Below are 22,488 nucleotides of genomic sequence, written 5' to 3'. Positions count from 1 at the left end.
GGTGTGGGTTCTATTCAGGTGGCTATGAAAGGGAGAAGATTCGGTTACAGTAGCAGGGTCCCAAGGAGCATGGGAATGCATTATTTTTGTCTTTGAAGGATTCAGAAACAAGTGCTTAGAGGTGCCACTGTATAATGCAGTAATGAAACCAGGCCAGAAGCCAGGCCGTCAGCACTGTAATTCAAGGCAGCTCTTGGTTTATTTAAAGGCATGGTAGCCACACCAGCTCCTAACCCATTGCCTTCTTCTATTTTAGTTTTTGAATTACTGAGAAGTGGCACTCAAATGTCTACTTTTTTCTGAAAACTATTGATGCATTTTGTAATAGTTTCTAACCTTGAGAGCTCATTTTAGGCTTTCCTTTGCTAATTTAACTCTAGAAGTATTTATATTTTTAACTGAAAGCTTATAGTCTTGTCTCTCCTAAGTTATAAACTTACTAAAGACAAACCTATTTAATATTTGGGTTCTGTAACGTGTACAGCCTCGTCTGTCTATATACAGCAGAAGGTATGTAACTAGTTGTGAGGAGTTATTAGGAAATGCACGTGTAAAGGTGGGTTAGGGGCCAGAGAGTGAGTGATTGTTCGCTGCCCTAAGGAGACTGGATTCAGTTATGTAGGCAAGATAAATCCATAAATGTAGAGAATTGATAAGACTAGACTCGGGTTTTTAGAAAGGAAATTAGCTACAGGATGGTGGGTAGGTTGGCATGTGGACTACAGCAGTAGTTCCTAGTGCGGGGTGCACATTAGAATCACCTGGGGAGCTAAAAACCTGGGACGCTAAAAACCCACAGAAAACTGAGCAGATTTGAACCAGAGACTTGAAGACCAAATTTCAATGCTACAAAGTCTCACAGTAGCAGGTATAGACAAGGGTATATGGAGCAAGAGGGATTCCCACACTGTGCTCAAAGGAATCTTAATTAGAGCTTGGGAAAATTTTCGGATGACCGTGTCTGTGCGGTGGCCTTACAGAGCCGTCCATAATAAGCCCCGATTGTTAGGACTGCAAGCGAAAGAGCAGCCTAGGGCTGGCGCTGAGAGCTCTCCAAGCTAACAAGGCCTGGTGGCTCTCTTGAGCACATAGCCTAAAGCCAGGCAGAAACAAGGTTGCCTCCACAGAGGCAGGCATGGATAGTGTAAGTGCCTTAGCCACACCCTCACAAGTAATGATTCCTTTCCATAACTAAGCTTTCTTTGGCATTCACCCTGAACTCTGTATTCTTCTGAGTTATCCTCTCCCTGAGGCAGTGAACTTGGAATGCCCTAGCTGCCTAGGTTGGGGGGAAGGGTACAAAGAATTATGGATGGAAAAGCCTCCATTATTATTGTAAACTACCCCACGGCTAAGAATCTTAATTAAAAAAGGAGTTTGCTTTAGTGATAACCTTCACTCTGTTCATTCTTCAACATGCAGTTTGTAATTTGACTTCTATCTACCACCCCCATTCCCATTCTAACTGTGTTCCCTGAGGTCACCAATTGTCTTGTCCCTTGTTTTCCATGACATCACCTTTTGTTTTCATCCAACATCTCCAACTCGACTCTTCTTCTTAGATCCTTTTGGGGACAACTATCCCTCTATTTGGCTTATTAATGTCCACCAGAGTTTCATCTCTGTCCATCTTTTTACTTTACACCCTTTCCTGGGAGATCTCATTCACACCCAAATTTGGAGCTCAACCTAGAAAAAATTTACAGTCTATACACAATTCTTAGGTCAAAGGGGAAATTTTAGGACCATGAAATAGAACACTTCTTGAAAATAACTATAATGGAAATGAGATATGAAAATGGAAATGACATCAGAATCTATGTGATATAACCAAATCAAAACTCATTAAATGCCTATATCAAGAAAAATAAAGGCATAAAAAAATGAATAGGACATTCAACTCAAAAAGCTAGGGTAAAAGGGTAAACTGAGAGAAAGCAAAAGGGAGGAATGAGAGAAGATAAAAACAGAATTAACGGGGCTGGAAATCAGGGAAATAGTAGGAACTAATAAATAAAATGAAAAGCTGTTTTTTGGTAAAAGGCTAAAAAAAAGATAAACCAATGGCAATTTTGTTTTTAAAGGAGGCACAAATGCACAGATGACTTTGTGGAAATAGCCATCAAAACAGAGGAAGTTTTAAAATATCATAAGAGAGTGGTTTGTACAACTTTATAAGCAAATTTGAAAATCTAGCTGAAAAAGGCAACTTTCTAGTTAAATATAATTTGTCAAAGCTTATCCTAGTCTTGTGTACCTGGATTGGAACACTTAATATTGTCAACATGACAATACTCCCCAAATTAATCACCAGATTCAACACAATCCCTATCAAAATCCCAGCTGCCTTTTTTTTTCTTTCAGTAATTGACAGGCTGATCCTAAAATTCATATGGAATTGCAAGGGACCTAGAATAGCCAAAAACAATCTTGAAAAAGAAGTTGATCTCACACTTCTTATTTCAAAATCTACTTCAAAGCTACAGTAATAAAGACTCTGTGATACTGGCATATGGCATAAGGCTAGACATGTAGATCAGTGGAACAGAGTTGAGAGTCTAGAAATAAATCCTTACATTTATGGTCAATTGATCTTCAACAAAGTTGGCAGGTCAATTCAGTGGAGAAAGTATAGGCTTTGCAACAAATGGTGCTGGTACAACTGGATATCCACATGCAAATGAATGAAGCATACCATATACAAAACTTAACTCAAAATAGAGGAAGAAGCATAAACGCTTGGAAGAAAACATAGGTGTAAATCTTTGTGACCAAGGATTAGGCAGTGGTTTCTTAGATATGACACGTGGCGCATAAGCAACCAAGGGAGAAAAAATAGGTAAGTTGGATTTCATCAGAATTCAAAACTTCTGTGCTTCAGTGGACACCATAAAGAAAACAAAAAGACAACCACAGAATGGGAGAAAATATTTGCAAATTATATATCTGATAAGGGTCCAGCATCCAGAATATATAAGAACTCTTATATCGCAATAAAAATACAAATAACCCATTTATAAAGTTGGTAAAAGATTTGAATAGCTATCTCTCCAAAGAACACATTTAATGGCTAATACGCACATAAATATGTGCCAGACATCATTAGTTGTTAGGGAACTGGAAGTCAAAACCACAATGAAATACTACTTCAGATCTACTAGGATAATTTTAAAAAGTAAAATAACAAATGTTGGTGAGGATGTGGAGAAATTGCAACCCTCGTGCTCTCCTGGTGGGAATCTAGAATGGTGCCGCCACTTTAGAAAACAGATTTGTAGTTCTTCAAAAATACAAACATAGAGCTACCATATGACCCAGGAATTTCATTCCTAAGTATATACCCAAGAGAAATGAAAAAATATGTCCACATAAAAACTTGTGTATGAATGTTCATAACAGCTTTATTCATAATACTCTCAAAGTAGAAACAATTCAAATTTCCATCAACTGATGAATGGATAAGGAAATGTGGTATATCCACATAATGGATATTATTCAGCCATAAAAAGTGAATGAAGTACTGATACATGCTACAGCATGGATGAACCTTGAAAGCATTATGCTAAGTGAAAGAAGCCAGACAAAAAAGGCCATATGTTGTATGACACTTATATGAAATGTCCATGATAGGCAAGTCCATAGAGACAGACAGTAGATTAATGATGGCGAGGAGGTATGGGGAGAGGAGAATGAGAAGTGACTGCTAACGGGTATGGGAATACTTTTGGAGGTGATGAAAATGTTCTAGGATTAGTAGTGGTAATGGCTGCTCACCATTGTGAATACACTGAAAACGCTGAATTATACACTTTAAAAAAAGTCAATTGCCGAAAATAAAAAGTGAAACAAAACAAACAGAGGAACTGGTCCCAGTAATGGTAGAAAATCTAAACACACTAAATTACATAGAATCAGTGGGCAAGTTTTCAAAGAGCTCTTTCAGGGCTTCCTTGGTGGTGCAGTGGTTAAGAATCGCCAGTGCAGGGGACACGGGTTCAAGCCCTGGTCTGGGAAGATCCCACATGCTGCAGAGCAACTAAGCCCGTGCGCCACAACTACTGAGCCTGCGCTGTAGAGCCTGCGTGCCACAACTACTGAAGCCCGCATGCCTAGAGCCTGTGCTCCGCAATAAAAGAAGCCACTGCAATGAGAAGCCCGCACACCGCAACCAAGAGTAGCCCCCACTCGCCACAACTAGAGAAAGCCTGCGCACAGCAACAAAGATACAATGCAGCCAAAAATAAAAATAAATAAAATTTTAAAAAAAGACCTCTTTCACAAAAAGGCTTATTAAATCCAGATGGTTTCATATAATTTTTTCAAACCTAAAAATATTTTACTCCCAATGGTACTTAATCTCTTCTGGAAAATAAGAAAAGAAAAAAACTTTCAAATTCTTTTACTGAAGTGACTATCATATTGATACCCAAAACTTAATAAAGATTGCATTAAAAAAACCCTATAAAACAATCTTACTTATGAACATCTATACAAGAATTATAAATAAAATACTTGCAACAAAATGCAATAGCATATTAAAGCAAAATGGGATTTATATCAGGAATGAAAGAATAGTTCTGTGTTGGGGAGTGTATTAATGTATTTCATCATATTAGTAGACCTGAGAAGAAATAGCGTAGGATCATATTTATAGATACTTAAGAGGCATTTGACAGACTTCAGCACACATTCATCATTTTAAAGACATGTATATCTTTAAAATACAGAGAGAGAAAGAGAAAGAGAAGAGATTTATTTTAGGAATTGGCTCATGTAATTATGTAGGCCAGGAAGTCCCATGATCTGCCATCTGCAAGCTGGAGAATCAAAAAGCCAGTGGTGTAATTCATTCTGAGCCTGAAGGCCTGAGGGCCAGGGGATGGTTGTCCAAGGACAGGAGAAGATGCATGTCTCAGCTCAAGCAAAGAGAACAGATTTGCCCTTCTTCTGCTTTTTTGTTCTATTCAGGACCTCAACAGATTGAATGATGCCCACTTAAGTTGGGGAGGGCAATCTTCTTTACTAGGTCTACAAACTCAAATGCTAGATTCTGGAGACACCCTGACAGATGCGCTCAGAAATAATGTTTTACCAGCCAACTGGGCATCCCTTAAGCCCAATCAAGTTGACACATAAAATTAGCCATCACACGCAATGAAATAGATTTTGAGGAAATAGTTCTGTAACGTGAAATATGTATATCTCAGCCTAAAATCCAGTTTCTTACTTAATGAGGACACACAATCAGCATTTCCATTAAATTCGGGAACAACATAAGAATATCCATATTCCCCATTATTATTTAGTATTAGAAGCTTTATCTTAGCAGTTAGACAAGTAATAGAGGCGTAAGTATTGGACACAAAATGGTAGAATGTAGAAAAGGTAGAAGAAAGAGAACTGTCTCTATTTGCAGATATGAAATCATGAAATATCTAGAAAACCCAAAAAATCAGTGGAAAAATTACTGCACAGAAAAAGAAAGTTTAATGAAGTTGTAGGAAATGAATTTAATATACAGAAAGCAAAAGATTTCATTTATACCAATAATGACCAGATAGGTGATATAATGAAAGGTAAGACCCATTTACAATAGCACCAAAAAAGTTAAAATGTATAGACATAAATATAACAAAAAAAATACAGTGCTACATTAGGAAAACCTGAAAAATATATAAAAATAGACTTGAACAAATGGAAAGACGTACCGTGTTTTTGGATAGGAATACTTGAAATCACAAAGATGTCAAGTAGTCCTAAATCAACTTATAAACTTAATATAAACACAGTTAAAATACCAACAAATTCTTTTCTGGAGCTAGACAAGTGAATTTAATGTTCGTATGAAAAAATGGATAAGTAGAATGGCCAAGAAAATGCAGATAAAGGAGAGCAAGGAGGTAAATTTAGCTTTATTTGATATTAAAACATATTACAAATCCTTTACAATTAAAAGAGTATGGCATAACAGACCAATGAAATAGAACAGAAAATTCAGAAATAGTCCCAAGTGCCAGTGGAAAGGTAATACATGATATAGGTGACATCTCCAGTAAGTGGGGAAAAGATAGACTTAACGACTAGATAGCCATTTAAAAACATATAAAATTAGGTCTGTACTTCAGGTTGTATACCAAGGTAAAGTCTATATGCAACAAAAATCTAAGTGTAAAACATAAAATCTTACAAGTATTAAAAAAATATGTGGATGAATTCCTTTATGAACTTGGTGTAGAGAAAATGACTCAAAATAAAATCCAGAAGTAAAAAGATTGACACATTCTGCTTAAAAGTTTTTTTTTCAAGCTAAAAACACATTGAAAAATCAAGAGATAAATGACAACTTGAGAGAATGTTATATTGCAAATGGCTAATATCCCTAATATGTAAAAGTGGTAACTCTTTAAAAATGTCTGATTAACCAGAAATCTCCATTCTTTGCCCATAGAGAAAAAAGGAACTTAGTATGCCATTATTTTAAAATTTAATCTTTTTGATGTTTTTAAAAACATTTTATTTTGAAATTAATTTTAGAGTTACAGAAATGCAAAAATAGTACAGAGTATTCCTGTGTATCCTTCAACCAGCTTCTTCTAATGGTCATATCTTATATAACCATAGCACAGTTATCAAAATCAAGAAATTAACATTTGTTCAAAACCATGAACTCCACCTATAGATCTTACTGATTTGTACCAGCTTTTCTACTAATCTCCTTTCTCTCTTCCAGGATCCAGTGCAGAATCCTATGTTGTATTTGGTTATTGTATCTCTTTAGGTCCTCCATTCTGTGACAGTTCTTCAATCTTTCTGTCTTTCATGACCTTGATACTTGTGAAAAGTATTGCTCAGTGATTTTGTAGAATGTCCCTCAGTTTGGGTATGTCAGATGTTTTGTCATGCATAGACTGAAGTAATGCGTTTTTGGCGAGAAATACCATAGAAGTGATTTTGTATTTTTCTCAGAGCACCATGGCTGGGGTACTTGATGTTGATATATCTCAGTGCTGATGTTAACCTTGCTCTCTTGGTTAAGGTAGTGTCTGCCAGATTTTCCCCACTATAAGGTTGTTATTTTCCCCTTTGTAATTAGTAAATATCCTGGGGAGGTATTTCAAGGCCATGCAAACATCCTATTTCTCCTCAATATCTGCCCACTAATTTTAGCATCCATTGGTTGATCTTATCCATAACAATGATTACTGTAGTGTTTGCCCAATGGTGTTTCAGTGTTATCTCTTAAGCTTTTTATTTGTTTGCTTTGTTTGGGCAGTGAGCAGCCATTTGGCCATGTTGAATTTGGAATTATTTAGCCCTTTTACAACAATGAAAAATGTTTTAGTCAATTAATTTAGTAAACATTTATTAAACCCTTGTTATAACCAAAACATCCATGAGAAAAATGCAGAAGGCATAGTGATTCAGATCTGCATCTGAGTCTTTTTCTCTGTCACTACTTTTCATCCCAAATTACACTAACCACCATGATTTGTTCTAAGAAGGTGTTATTGCAAAGAATGCTGAGAGACAGAATCTCAGGAGTCAGAGGTTGGGGACCAGCTTCCAGTTCTGCTCCATACTAGTCATGTTCCTATAGGGTGGGTCAAGTGACTTCTCTGAGTTCCAGTTTCCTTATTTTTAAAGTGGGTATCATAATATGGATTGATGTGAGAATTAAATGAGTGAATGTATAGAAAAGTATTCATTTATTATTCAACATATATTTACTGAGTCCCTATTAGGTGTGAGCTCCTTCTGAGGGTTGAAATACAGCAGTGAAAGGCTTCTGTCCTTATGGAACTTGTATTTTAGAAAGAAGAGACAGACAGTATACAAGCAAACAGATAAATAGATATAATTTCACATAGTAATAAGTGCTGTAACAGGATGAGGTAATAAAATGTGCTATAAATTAAAAATAGGATGATGTATTAGAGAAGGAGGGGTGATTAGGTGGGATGGAACAGTTTAAACATTCTGGTCAGGGAGAGTTTCTCTGGAGGTAATTTTTGAGTTAAGATCTTTAAGATTAGGAGACAGCCATGTGATGAACTGGGGGAGAGCAAATATGAAGGCCCTATGAAGAGAAGGGGTTTGTGTGTTGGAGAAAACCGAAAAAAAAAACAGTGTAGCTGTGAGGAGAGTGGTATAAGATCAAGTCAGAAAGGTCAGCAGGGGCCAAATTAAGTGGAGCCTTGTAGGTCATGAAAGTGAGTTTAGATTATCAGTGCATTGGAGAGCCACTGGAGGGCCTTAAGCAGAGGAGATGCGTGCTGTGGTTTTCACTTTTAGAAGGTTGTTCTGGCTGCTGTGAGAAGAACGCGTTGAGGTGATTGGTAACAGCGGAAGCCGAATGACTACCTGAGGCCTATGGCAGCAGTCCAGGCAAGAATGGTGGTCAGAGAATGATGGTGAGAGTAGGAGTATAGTAATAATTATTATTCTTGTTATGGGCTGAATTGTGTTCCCCCACAAGTTATGTCTCCAGGGCCCAGCACCTCAGGATATAATCTTATTTGGAGATAAGGTCTTTAAAGAAGTGGTTAAGTTGAAATGGGTGCATTAGGGCAGCCCCTAATCTAATCTGATTTGTGGCCTTACAAGAAGAAATTTGAACACACAGAGAGATACCAGGGATGCAGGCACACAGAGGAAAGACCATGTGAGGACACAACAAGAGGACAGGTATATGCGAGGCAAGGAGAGAGGCTTCAGAGGAAACTAAACCGGCCAGCACCTTGATCTTGGACTTCTAACCTCCAGAACTATGAGAAAATAAATTTCTGTTCTTTAAGCCACCCAGTCATGGTATTGTGTTATGGCAGCCCTAGTAAACTAATACAGTTATGATAATGATGATGGTGGTGATGATGATGATGGTGGTGGTGATTTTTTTCTTTTAATAAATTTATTTATTTATTTATTTATGGCTGCATTGGGTCTTCGCTGCCGCACGCGGGCTTTCTCTAGTTGTGGCGAGCGGGGGCTAGTCTTCGTTGTGGCGCACGGGCTTCTCATTGTGGTGGCTTCTCTTGTTGCAGAGCATGGGCTCTGGGTGTGCGGGCTTCAGTAGTTGTGGCACATGGGCTCAGTAGTCATGGCTCGTGGGCTCTAGAGCGCAGGCTCAGTAGTTGTGGCGCAAGGGTTTAGTTGCTCCATGGCATGTGGGAATTTTCCGGACCAGGGCTCGAACCTGTGTCCCCTGCATTGGCAGGTGGATTCTTCACCACTGCACCACCAGGGAAGTCTGTGATTTCTTGACAGTATTTATCACTGCCTAAAATTATCTCATACTTATTTGTGTGTGTGTGTGTGTGTGTGTGTGTGTGTGTGTGTACTTTCTCCTACCAGATTGTGAGTTCCATGGTTAGAGCAGGGACCTAGTCTATTTAATTCATGACAGTAACCACAGTGCTTAGGGCAGTGTCTGAGCCATAGCAGATGTAAAAGTAAAGATGTCATTAACTTATTTATTTATTGTTTCTCTCTCTATAATGTCCAATATTTTATAGAGCCTTTTTTCTTATGAATACACAGTAGACCCAGAGTTCCTTATTTGGAGGCTGTGAACTGTAGCTCATATGAAACTATAAGAAATAACAGAAGGTTTTCAGAAAGCATATTTTAGCAGTGGAAGAATGATCCTCACTTATAGGGAACTTTGAAGAAAGAGACCTTTTCTTTTTTCTCTTTTTTTTGGCTGTGCTGTGTGGCATGCCTGATCTTAGTTCCCGACCAGGGATCGAGCCTGCGCCCCCTGCAGTGGAAGCACAGAGTCTTTTTTTTTTTTTTTAATTCAAGTATTTTATTCACAGTAAAGTGATTCAGTTATACATATATACATTCTTTTTCGTATTCTTTTCTATTATGGTTTATCATAGGATATTGAATATAGTTCCCTGTGCTATGTAGTAGGACCTTGTCGTTTATCCATTCTATATATAATAATTTGCATCCGCTAATCCCAAACTCCCATCCATTCCTCCTCCACCCCCCTCCGCCTTGGCAACCACAAGTCTGTTCTCTATGTCTGTGAGTCTGTTTCATAGATAAGTTCATTTGTGTCATATTTTAGATTCCACATATAAGTGATATCATGGTATTTGTCTTTCTGACTTACTTTGCTTACTATGATAATCTCTAAGTCCATCCGTGTTGCTGCAAATGGCATTATTTCATTCTTTTTATGACTGAGTAGTATTCTGTTGTATAAATGTATCACATCTTCTTTATCCATTCATCTGTCGTTGGACGTTTAGGTTGTTTCCATGTCTTGGCTATTGCGAACAGTGCTGCGCGAAGTCTTAACCACTGGACTGCCAGGGAAGTCCCGAGGCCTTTCTTTGAACAGAGTAGTTCTGTTAAATAAGGAGATGAGGCATTATTTCAGCTTCATGTCATGGCTTTGCCAGAATAAGCTTAGTCTGTGAAAAAATGCCTTCCACGAGGCCAAGGTCTTTGTTTTGTTTTCTATTCTACCTGACACATAGTAGTGTTCAAAAATATTTATTGAATAAATAAAAATCATTTTCAAATCCTTCTTTGTTCCTTCTTATACATTTTTGAATTGCTTTAAACATTTTCTCATACTTAGCCTAGTGTCAGCTATTTCATAGAGGAGGTACAATATTTTGCCTATTCTTTTCTCCCTTAGAATTGCAGTTATCCTGAATCAGGTTTTCACTTTGTGGTCTTTTTGACCTTAGACTGCCCTTAAGCTGAAGACTCACAACCTAGCTCAATGCCACTGGCTCCACCTTGTGTCAGGAACATGATACTGCACTCACCAAAACGCAGCCTACCAAGAGCCAGCCTGCCCCTGGCCAAACATCTTAAGTGGTCCAATTGCCGTATGTAAATTAAATGATGATGCCACTATTGGACAACCTTATTGTGACTCATTTGTTGTGAAATGATTTCACCTCCATATCTACTACTCTGTATATAGTGCAGCTGTGGAAACAAATTCTTAACCAAAGTTAAACCAGTATTTAACCAAAAAGGCTTTTGGAGTTAGTTTGCAGTTCTTATCAATGTAAGAGAAATCTACTCTGATAAAAGAAATGTCTCTGCAGATTATAAGGACTTTATTTTTTATAAATGTATTTATTTATTTTTTCAGCTGCGTTGGGTCTTCGTTGCTGTGCACGGGCTTTCTCTAGTTGTGGCGAGAGGGGGCTACTCTTCGTTGTGTGGGCGGGCTTCTCATTGCAGTGGCTTCTCTTGTTGCGGAGCACGGGCTCTAGGCGGGGGATTCAGTAGTTGTGGCTCACAGGATCTAGAGTGCAGGCTCAGTAGTTGTGGCGCACGGGCTTAATTGCTCCACGGCATGTGGGATCTTCCTGGACCAGGGCTCGGACCCGTGTCCCCTGCCTTGGCAGGCAGATTCTTAACCTCTGCGCCACCAGGGAAGTCCCTCATGGAATTAAAAAAAAATTACCGACACCTCAATTTTGGTAGGGCTTTCAGAGAAAATGAAAATCAGTTGTTTCACTTGAAGTCCTTAAAATCGGACTTCACTGAAAAAAGTCCATGAAATTGATTTAAAAGGAAGAAAATTTTTTTTCCAAAAGAAAAAGTTTTTTGTTTTTTTTTTACATAGGTTGTATTCATTTCTGGTTTGTGTATATGGTAGAACACAAGTGAGTTGGTCCTAACCGCACTGGTTGTTCAGGAGATGCATCTGTCTAGAAATGGCAGGGCAGAAGTCACTTGACCTGTTGAATGACGTGGTTGGGACTCACAGGATCAGTGGTGTGCTGGAGTGAAATCATGTTGACTTGTACCAGCTCACAAGAACTGATGAGTAAGTTTTCAGGAATCCTGCAAGCCACTGTCAAAACCTAACTCATAAAAAATAAGTTATATAAACTTACAAGTAAACGACACTAAAAGCAAATGTGCTCACGTGGGCAGCACTTAGGCTAAAATTGGAATGGTATGGAGAAATTAGTGTGGCTCCTGCACGAGGGTGACACACAAACTTATAAAGCATTCTATACTTTTCCAAGTTGTTCTATGTAAAATGTAAAATAAATATTTTTATTACCAGTGAAAAATAACAAAAGTAACAAATACTCAAAACTTACCACTTCCTAATTACTCTACTACGTTTTTGTCTTATTTATGCTCTGGAGATGACTTATGTCTCCTGTATGGTGAGGGTGCCATGTGATGGTGTGCTATTGTGCATCTCTTCCCAGCTCCACCTTGAGTGACGTCAGATTGGCATCTTTAAACTGACCGATAGAGATGCAAATGCTCCTGATCAGGGCTTTTCCTCCTGAGGAACCAGTTGACCACATGCACACTCCTGTACACAAATGAGTTTGTTTATGCCTTCTCTCTCTCTCTACTCTTCCAAAAGCCTAACAGAAAGACTTTCGAAGAAATTATTAAAATTTAAAAACTTTTAATTTTATTTTACTACTTTGACGTCAATATGTTTTTTAAATAGTTTTTTTAAAGGTGACTTTAATAATTTCAAGTACTTTAATAATTTTAATAATATTAAAATTATTTTAAAAGGTTAGTTTAAAATAATTTTTGGGCTTCCCTGGTGGCACAGTGGTTGCGAGTCCACCTACCAATGCAGGGGACACGGGTTCGTGTCCCGGTCTGGGAAGATCCCACATGCCACGGAGCGGCTGGGCCCGTGAGCCATGGCCGCTGAGCCTGCGCGTCCGGAGCCCGTACTCCGCAACGGGAGAGGCCACAACAGTGAGAGGCCCGCATACCGCAAAAAAGAAAAAAAAAAAATTTCAATCAATTCATTTGATTCAAAATCTTATTCAGTAGAAGTTAAATAGGTTAATCAGCCTTAATATTATATATAATTCTATCAATTACTTTCTTATTTCATATTTTTATTTCATTTTCTAGTTCCTGTCAACTATCTTATTTCCTCTTATTTCTGAACTTCTTTCTTTTATTTTCATTAAGCGTTGACGTTTCTATTTCTTGCCTCCTAAAACTATATTTTCACCTCTTTAAGTGCTTTCTTACGTTTTCCTTTTTAGATCTCTTCCTTTTCAGACCTCTCTCTTCCTAAAAAATTAATGGTCTGGTCTTTTTCTGGCCTCTGTTCTTTCTTGCATTTCTCTTTTTTTCTTAGCTCACCTTTAGGAGCCTTACAACACATGGGGCTGAATGTTCACAATATGGTTTTCTTCAGAATGGCCAGGGTCTCAGCCCCACCCAGATCCATCTTGAGTTCTTCAGAGCCCACCTGACCCTTCTGCTGCGTCCCATGTTCTTGGCACTAGGATTATAATATGAGAGGAGCCCAGGGGATCATTTGGTCTTTGGTGCCTCAGGACCTGCGAGAAAAAGAGAAGCTCCAAGTTACCTTTGCTTCTGCTGTCATTTCCCTTTACAGTCCTCTCTATTTAGGAACCCTGGAGGCCTCTTGAAATATGATACCTCATCCGGTATCATTTGAAGAAAGAGCACACAAGAGAGGAAGGGGCTATGAGTGTTTAAACATCACCTCCCTTCTCCACCTCACTTGCCTTTGCATTATTTTCTTCTCTGTCACCCTCTCTGTGGCCTTTACAGGGCGGTGCAGTCAACCAATGGCCACAGAAAGCCACCTCCCGTTGAGCTGCCTTATGGGTCAGAGGCTGATCTGACTGTTCCGCTGGGACGTGCTACTTATCTTTAGAGAGCTTGAGCCCAGTGCTTGTTAGGGTCACTCACAAGGGGCAGGACAGGAATAAAGACACAGATGTAGAGAATGGACTTGAGGACACGGGGAGGGGGAAGGGGAAGCTGGGACGAAGTGAGAGTGTGGCATGGATATATATACACTACCAAACATAAAACAGATAGCTAGTGGGAAGTAGCCGCATAGCACAGGGAGATCAGCTCGGTGCTTTGTGTCCACCTATAGAGGGGTGGGATAGGGAGGGTGGGAGGGAGACGCAAGAGGGAGGGGTTATGGGGATATATGTATACGTATAGCTGATTCACTTCGTGGTACAGCAGAAACTATTCGTGGTACAGCAGAAACTAACACACAATTGTAAATCAGTTATACTCCAATAAAGATGTTAAAAAAAAAAAAAAAAAAAAAACCCCAGCCCTTTTCCTGCAGCAGCAGGAACAGTTCCCCGTGCTGCCTTCTCATTGTTTGGTCGAGGGATGAAAAGGGCTCCATCCTTTTCATACGCTTTTCTTTTACCTGAAAGAATGGTAGACTGGTATCCAGCTTCACCTCTACTTGTACTTCATGAAACAGAATATTTTAGATCTATCATCTTGCTAAGTTTTCAATATTAAATTCTAAAATACTGAGGAAAAATGTTGTAACTAATATATTTTATTGTGAAACTGAGGGCGAAGACATCCTTAATAATCAGCTTTTCAAGCCAAAATGGTAAAAATAGTATAACATGAAAGAACAAATTGTTTTATGAATAGTTTATACAAGGCAGAATTTCTTACTACTTTGGTTTTGATTATGAGAATGAAATGAAGTTTAAAAAACTTCAGGCTTATGGACAAATAGTAAATGGTACGCTGAACCCTTGTGTACTTTCACTTAGATTCACCAATTTTTAACATTTTGCCACACTTGCTTTTGATTGTGTGCACTTTCTCCATATATATGTACATATACATTAATATGTATGTACATGTATATATTTATATGTATGTATTTATGCATTTTATTATTATTTTCCTTTTGCTGGACTCTTTGAGAGTAAGTTGTAGGCACTGGGACCTTTTCCCTTAAATACTCCGGTGTGTATCCTCTGAGAACAAAAGCATTCTCTTTTATAAGCCACAGGTTTTGTGTGTCTGTGTTTTTAAAAATAATCTTAGAGTCAGACCACATGGGGAGAACTTTAAGAAGCCATTTGGCTCCTTCCCCTGCTTCTTGCAGGTAAATTCCTAAACAGTACAAAGTTGATATTTTCCAGGAGTGATAAACACAGATTCCTACGTAGAGCGGGCCTGTAATATAAGTGTGTGAATCAGAAGTGTAGGACAGTTCTCATGATATTTATGTATGTCCCCTCTAAACAAAGAAGCAAACCAATGCTATGCTAAACAAAGCCTTATCTGAGGGCCACATTTGTTCTTTGTGTCATCAGTTTGTGATCCCTGGATCTATCTTCAAGGCTCTCATAGGGTGGCATATCCACAGCTTTCTTTAGAAGCACCTTGTTATAGTCAAGAAGTTCTCCTTTAAGCCTAACTAAATGCTCAGTTGAGATTTATGAGAGACAGCAGTGTGCAGGGGTTAAGAGTATAGATTCTAACTTGTGTGTGTCTGAATCCCATTTCCACTATTTACTAGGATCTTGGGAAATGTACCTGATGTTTCTGTGGTTCAGTTTTCCTCATTTGTAAAACAGCAGTACCTACCACACAGAGCTGTTGTGAGGAGGTATTTTTTCTCACATCCGTACGAATCATGATCGTGGTATAAGGGAGGTGAGTGAGATGTGAAGTCTGTTCTTTCTAGGAGTCTTAGAGGAGATGTCCATTCCTAAGCCAGAAAGCTAATTAATCTAGTTTTCTCACATCATGAGAGATTGTGTTTCTGTTCTCATCCCCATTCTCTACTTAGCCCTCTTGTCAGACTTCTCCACAGCTGCCGAGATTTCCCTAGTCCTGAGGAGGTCGTTGCTTGAACATATTGGCTATATGTGACTTCAGGCAAGTTCTTTAACGCCTTTGGGATTTAATTTCTTCATCTGTAAAATGGAGATAATAGTAGTACCTACCTCATAGTGAGATGAGGATTAAATGAGTTGATATATGCACTGTGCTAGAATGTGCCTGGCACAGAGTAAGTGTTGTGGAGCTGTGCTGTTAGGTATGACATGCATTCTCTTCAGTAGGCATCCTCCTCAACTCTGTATTCTGTACTTGTGGTCTAGATTTTCTTACCACTAGCACTCTTGGGGGCGGCGGGGGGAGCAGTTCTCTTCCTCTCTCCTCTGGAAGTGCTGTTATTAAGATACCAGTGGTCTTCTTTTTGTCCAAATCTAAGATACTTCTTATTCTCTTAGCCTTCTGTAATACTTTTAACAGTAGAGATCATCTTGCAAATAAGGGTACTGGGCAGGGGGCACTTAAGGGGGCTATAGGAAGAAGAGAGGGTCAGATGAAGATAAGGAAGGGAACATGGGAGTGAGAGAGAGACATGGACTGATTGATGGGTTGAGACCCAGTGATGGCAGGATTTTGCAGAGGGGTTAGGTGTGCAGTGGATGAGTGGGAAATAGAATCGACAGTTGCAAGATAAGTAATTTAGAAGAAGTATTGTGATAGCAAAAGGAAGCTGAGAAATAGAATGGTTGGAGGTGGTAGGGCACCTATCAGAAATTTTTTCAGGATAAGGAAGATATGTGAACGTTTTACAGCAAAAGAGGAAGCATCTAATAAAGGAAAAGAGTGAAGATGGTGAGAGAGGCAGGTGTGTCAAGAATAAGAGTCAAGACTGGAACTAAGAAAAACTGAGAGGGGTTAGCTTTGTTAGGAAGAGCACTTTGTATTCCTTCAAGGCTGAGAGCGTAAGGAAGGGGATATGTACATACTTCTGAAGTGGTGTGAGGGAAGTGCCTGGGAAGGTGGTGGTATGAACTGGATGTTTGAGTCCTTCTCAAATTCATATTCATATGTCGAGGCCCTAACCCCCAATGTGATGGCATTTGGAGGTGGGGCCTTTGGGAGGTGATTAGGTTTAGGTGAGGTCATGAGAGTGGAGCCCCCATGATGGGATCAGGGCCCCCAGAAGAAGAGGGAGACCAGAGCCTGCTCTCCTCTCCTCCCACCCTGTGAGGACACAGCAAGAAGGTGGTTGTCTGCAAGCCTGGAAGAGGGCGGTCACCAGACCCCGAATCCGCTGGTGCCTCAATCTCAGACTTCAAGCCTCCAGAACTATGAGAAATGAATGTTTGTGGTTTAAGCCACCTAGTCTGTGATGTGTTGTTAGAGCAGCCTGAGCTGACTGAGCAGGCGGTCAGAGGGTTGGTGATGGTGCCAGCCTTAGCAGTTTTCATCTGTTCAGTGAAGGAGGTGACAGGTTTTCTACTGAGATTGAGGGAGTCAGTGCTTTGGAGCTTGAGGCAAGAGAGGCTTCAGAAGAGCTGTTTTGGGAGGCGTTTTCTAGGGAATCAAAAGGAGATGAAAGAAAGGATTGTCAGGCGACGTCCAGGACACTCGATGCTGGCTGGCATGAATTTGTAGTGGGCTATGGTTGTTTTGTTTTTTGTTAATTATTTTCTTCCAGCAGTGCTTTGCAGGAACAGGAAAGTAAAGTTAGAGGTGCTCAGGGTTATGGATCATTAGAGCAGGCAGGATGGAAGTTAAGGGGCCCAGAATCCAGGATGGTGGTAGTGGCAGTTTTGAATGGTTGACTATAGAATATTGAACAACCATATGTGTAGGTTAATTAATTGCTAAACACAGTTGCGTGAGTGAGCCCAGGGGAAACCAGTGGAGGAACCGTCCAGCCAACCCACAGAATTATGAAAAATAAGAACTCATTGTTGTTTAAGCCCCTACGTTTTGGGCAGCATGTGACCCAGCAACGGAAGCCTGCAATGCTCTGCCTTGAGTTGGACAGCTGCAGCCGGAAGCCTGGGGCCAAGGGAGCCAGTGCAGTAGGAGGTTAGGCCCTCAGGGAGTGGAGCAGGGGAAGCATGGAGAGGGGTTCTGGAGGGGCACACAGAGAATATGCAGCAGAGCCAGTGAAGCACAGGCTTTAGAGTGTGAGAGCGAGGGCCGGGATCGCCATCTGGAAAACGGGTGCCTAGAGAGGCAGGTCGTGGTGGTGAGTGGCAGATAAGAGCCCCTGCCTCCCCGTTCACTCTTGGCAGAGGACCTTGCCTTTCCACACAAAGGCGAGGCAGGCCTTCATATCCCACTCCCAGCCACAAACTAGGCTTACAGATATGAAATAGAGGACAAAGATGTGTCACGTTTCTGTATTTTTCTAAATCTAATCAGATTCCATTTTCCCATGTGCCAAGACCAGGAAGAGGTCAACATTAGCCGTTCGCTGGCCTCTCCTTCTCCTCTCTCATGTTGCACTGGGATCCCAAGGCTGATGCAGTCTTTAGGAAAAACAAGGAGAAGGAAGATCACTGTACTGCTGAGATGTCGAGGCCTGAAGGCGGGGGTAGCATCGCCTTCCTCTGTGCCAGGTTCAGCCGAAGGGATCCTGACCGCAGCTTCCAGAGCCCCGGAGCACAGAGGAAGAGGTTAGCTTTCCACAGGAGGCAGGGTGGGTGAGCTAGCAGACCTGATGGTTGTGTGCAGGTGAGCTCTTGAGTTTTGTATTGTTCTTTAGGCCACTGTGAACTCATCAGCCGAAGGGTCTTTGCCCTTTTCTCTTATATCATCAGGCCTTTGTGTCTCAGGACTAGAGAGAAGGAAGTTTCTTGATGCTTAGAGGACATCATTAGGCTTTGTTTTCTGCGGTCTGCATAGGCAGAGTGTGACAATCCAGCTAGATGCACTCAGAAGAACAGAAGATGGTGATAGGTTCTTCAAAGGGAAGTAGAAAGAGGGATAGAGTAAACTTTTCTAAGGCTGCAAGGAGGATCCTGCCACCCTCTCACAGGTAGCAACTTGCTGGTGGCAGGACCTCAGATCGGATGGCTGTGTGGACACAGCACTAAGCACCTGGCCCAGCCCTTCCCACCTCCTCTGGAAGCCCACCTGCTCAGTCGACGGTGCCCTCATCAGCCTTCTACTTTGCACTGGCTCATTCCCATTGGTATTAAAACATGCTCACCTTTTTCTGGTCTTAAATTATAAAAAAAATCTTCCTTGACACCATGTCCCCCTCCAGACATCTCTTCTTTCCCTTCACTTTATAGATCCATCTACCTCAACCCAGTGCAATCTGATTTCTCCCCCACTTTCAAGTGAAACATCCTTGATCAAAAATCAGAACTGGGCTTCCGTGGTGGTGCAGTGGTTGAGAGTCCGCCTGCCGATGCAGGGGACACGGGTTCATGCCCTGGTCCGGGAAGATCCCACGTGCCGTGGAGCGGCTGCGCCCGTGAGCCATGGCTGCTGAGCCTGCGCGTCCGGAGCCTGTGCTCCGCAACGGGAGAGGCCACGACAGTGAGAGGCCCGCGTACCGCGAAAAAATCAAAAACAAAACAAACAAAAACAAAAAAATCAGAACTGATTTCCTTCTTCACTAAATCCAGTGGACATTTCTCAGAACTTGTCTTACTCGACCTCCCAGCAGCATTTGATGCCAAAGATGACTCAATTTGTCCATCTCTCTCCTTAGCTTCCATGATACCACCCTGTCCTGAATTTCTGCTTTTACCCCCTGGCTCCTCTTCCCTGTGTCTAGTGTGGGGACTAGACCATTGTGTCAGTGTAAGTACTCCTCTGAGCTCTTCCTGGCTCGTCATCTCTTCCAGCCGGGATACTCTTCCTAGAGGAGCTCTTCTACTCCCGTGGCTTTGTTACCAGATCTGTGCTTCCAGCCCAGATTTTCTCCTGTGCATCCTTATACATGTCAAGTCTATGGTTTGCTTTTATCCCCCTTGAAAGCTAGTAAGTTAGTCTGTTACTGTTTCATAGATGTTGGCAGAAGACATGAGACCTGGGTCAGCGACAAAGGACTTCATTTAAGTATGGTTGCGGGACTTCCCTGGTGGTCCAGTGGTTAAGACTCCACGCTTCCACTGCAGGGGGCGCGGGTTCAACCCCTGGTCGGGGAACTAAAATCCCACATGCTGCGAGGTGCGGCCAATAAATAAAGAAATAAGGTTGAAAGTTTCTCAGAGCAGCACAAGGAGGGGATTGATTATGTTGCTGACACAGCACACTGTAATTCTAATGTTCTCTTTATGTGCTGTACTTGTCTTTGCAAAGTGTGAACATGATGGCCGCTATTGCCTAGAAAAGTACCATCAAAAGAGTATTACACATATAATTTAAAATTTTCTAGTAACCATATTTTAAAGAAGTAAAAGAAAGGGCATTTTAACAATATGTTTTATTTAACTGATATGTATAAAATACTATGATTTCCACATGTAATCAATAAGAAATTTTTAATGAGATATTTTACATTTTTTTCACACTAAGTGTTTGAAGTCCATGTATATTTTTTACTTAGAGCCCATTTCAGTCTGGATTAGTCACATTGCTAGTGCCCCATAGCCAGATGGAGGTAGTAGCTACGGTACTGCACGTCTCAGGCCTGAAATTTCTCTTTTTCCCCATCCCACCTCCCTGAGATTTCTAACCTGCAAGGGCGTTCAGGCCTTTCCCATCTCCCTTCCTTACCCTCCCTTTGTTTCTGTGAGTTAAGGAAGCCTTTATTCTTGTCCTTCTGCGTCTGGAGTTGAAGCAGTTCTCTGATTCGAAGAACAGAAGGCCTAGGAGGTTACGGAGGGGATAAATCTGTGAATACTTCTCAAATTATATTTTTTGTCCCTGCCTCATTAACTATTTGTTCTAATGCATGCAATAGCCCCGTCTGATGTTACAAGAACATTACTACATTGGTGTTGGCCAGTTTCATGGGTCATCTTTAGGGGCTTCTAGAGAGAAAGTATAATCTCATAAAATATTTTTGGTGTGTAGTAGTAGCATCATGTTCAGATCCTGCCTCAATGAGGGCTGTGGGCAGGAAAAGCAGCGCAGAGGTGTTGAGCCTAAGGTGCTCAGGGAGATGTGAAATAGAGTTGGCGTGAAGACCGTACATGTTTAGCTGGCCTTCAGATCAATCAGTGAACGTCGAGAATCCTGTCTTCCACAGTTACTGACTTCAGGTTTTTCTCTTAAGTTGATACTCATCCTGCAGCTTCCTTAAGTGAAGAACTTAAAAATTCTTATTTAAAATATTTTCGCAGTAAAATAGTCAGCAAATATAACACCACCAATATTAGCCAGAATGGTAAAGAAGCTAAATATTCTAGTTAAGTGAATATTTGTGAAATTAACATTCAAAATGTCACAACTTTTTAATCATTTTAAGTGGAAATATTTAACAATCTATTATAAATCCTCTGTCTCAGCACCCAGGGAGTGCTGAATATAATTCTGCTTTCCTTAGGCTATTTGTTGAATTGAATTAAATTACCATGGGGCGGGGTGGGGAGTAGCTGATATTCACTGGGTGGCTGCTCTGCCGAAAGCTGTGCTTATGTTACGATGGCTCTTTGCCCTTAGCCCCTCCCAGTCCAGTTCTGAGTATTTCAAGGGAGGTACTGGGTTTTACCTCCCAGGCAGGATTATGTGCACAGGGATTAACCTGCCCAGTCTAGCAAATTGCAGGGCTGGAGTTTGAACCCTAGCAGTCTGCCACTAGAGCTCATGCTTTTAGGTTCTCTGCCACTAATGTAGACTTCACCACATTAGAAATTATCATCCTCATTTTACAGATGTGGAAACTGAGGCTCAAAAGAATTAACTAACACTTAAAGCCAGTCAGTAAGCGGCTGACCTTTCTTTTTCTTATTTCTCCCTCCTTTCTTTTCCTTTTCGAGAACTTTTTGATTTGGGCCCAGGCAGGGCTTGCACTTGCCAGTCAACACAGATCCTTCTTTCTTCTCTCTTGGGTTCACTTGTCTGCCTTTTCCTTTCCTCAGAAAGTACCTTCCATCCTCTTGAGGCAATATTTATTGTATGACTTTGTTTGCTATGCTACATCTGCTCTGAAATAATTTAGAGAAATATAGCACTTGTCTTTTCAGAGTTTATATTCTAAAGCAATTGACTGCTTTTTTCCCCAGAGAGATCGGAACAATTATCAGGTCATTAGGATGCTGCCCTAGTGAAGGAGAGCTACATGATCTGATTGCAGAGGTAAGTAGGGCTAAGAAAGTTCCATTCAGCAGACTCTCTGCGCGACTCCATCTTCTTGTAATTAAAAAAAAAAAAAATCCTTACCTGAAGTGAAAAATGCCCTAAACTACCAAATGTGCGTAGTGAAGACATTAGGACAGCTATATGAATTAGCAAATCAACAGGATCTGCAAGAATTAATATCAGCTCTTGAAGAAATGTTTATGACCAGGTAATGCAATGGATCAAGCAAGGACCTCACTTCAGATATCACACACTTTATAATTAGTTGAAGAAAGGCCAGTAGACACAGGGGACTGACTATATGCGAGGGAATATTGACAGATGAAGGAATATAGTAAATAACGTCAGTTCAAAGGGGATAGAAGCAGTAGAGACTACAGAATATATTTGGGGAAATATAACTAACTTTCAGAAGCAGTAGTAAATAAAATAATAACTACCTTGACACTGAATTTTGAAAATGCTTATTTGTAATAGTGTAGATGAGTTGCTGGAGGGAATTATCTCATAAAGCGGTGATGAACAGCCCAAGACCAGAGAGCTTCATGCCCTGTTTGGTTTTCCAGAAAAGTGTCCAATCTGTTTTCAAATACAGCTTTCAGTTCAACAAGGCAGAGGCAGGCTTCCCTGGTGGCTCAGTGGTTGAGAGTCCGCCTGCCGATGCAGGGGACACGGGTTCGTGCCCCG

At 40.6% G+C, this 22,488-nt stretch overlaps 1 protein-coding gene and 1 non-coding gene across 4 annotated transcripts in view; both read left to right on the top strand.

The window, feature by feature from the left end:
* Positions 1-22,488, top strand: part of DRC8 (dynein regulatory complex subunit 8) — a 129,074-nt gene that overhangs the window by 82,749 nt on the left and 23,837 nt on the right. For all 3 annotated transcript variants that reach the window (XM_027122403.1, XM_027122402.1, XM_027122404.1), the window contains one exon: positions 21,726-21,798. In XM_027122403.1, the coding sequence (XP_026978204.1) occupies positions 21,726-21,798 (73 nt within the window). The remainder of the gene's footprint in view (positions 1-21,725; positions 21,799-22,488) is intronic.
* Positions 11,901-12,006, top strand: LOC113628688 (U6 spliceosomal RNA). The gene has a single exon (XR_003436182.1). It is a non-coding gene; the product is annotated as a U6 spliceosomal RNA (small nuclear RNA).

The sequence above is a fragment of the Aethalodelphis obliquidens genome, unplaced genomic scaffold (assembly GCF_003676395.1).
Source record: "Aethalodelphis obliquidens isolate GAN/ISIS:26980383/991018 unplaced genomic scaffold, ASM367639v1 scaffold24, whole genome shotgun sequence".
Classification (NCBI taxonomy): Eukaryota; Metazoa; Chordata; class Mammalia; order Artiodactyla; family Delphinidae; genus Aethalodelphis; species Aethalodelphis obliquidens.
The sequence above is the reverse complement of the archived record's forward strand: the minus strand, read 5'-3'. Positions and strand labels throughout refer to the sequence as shown.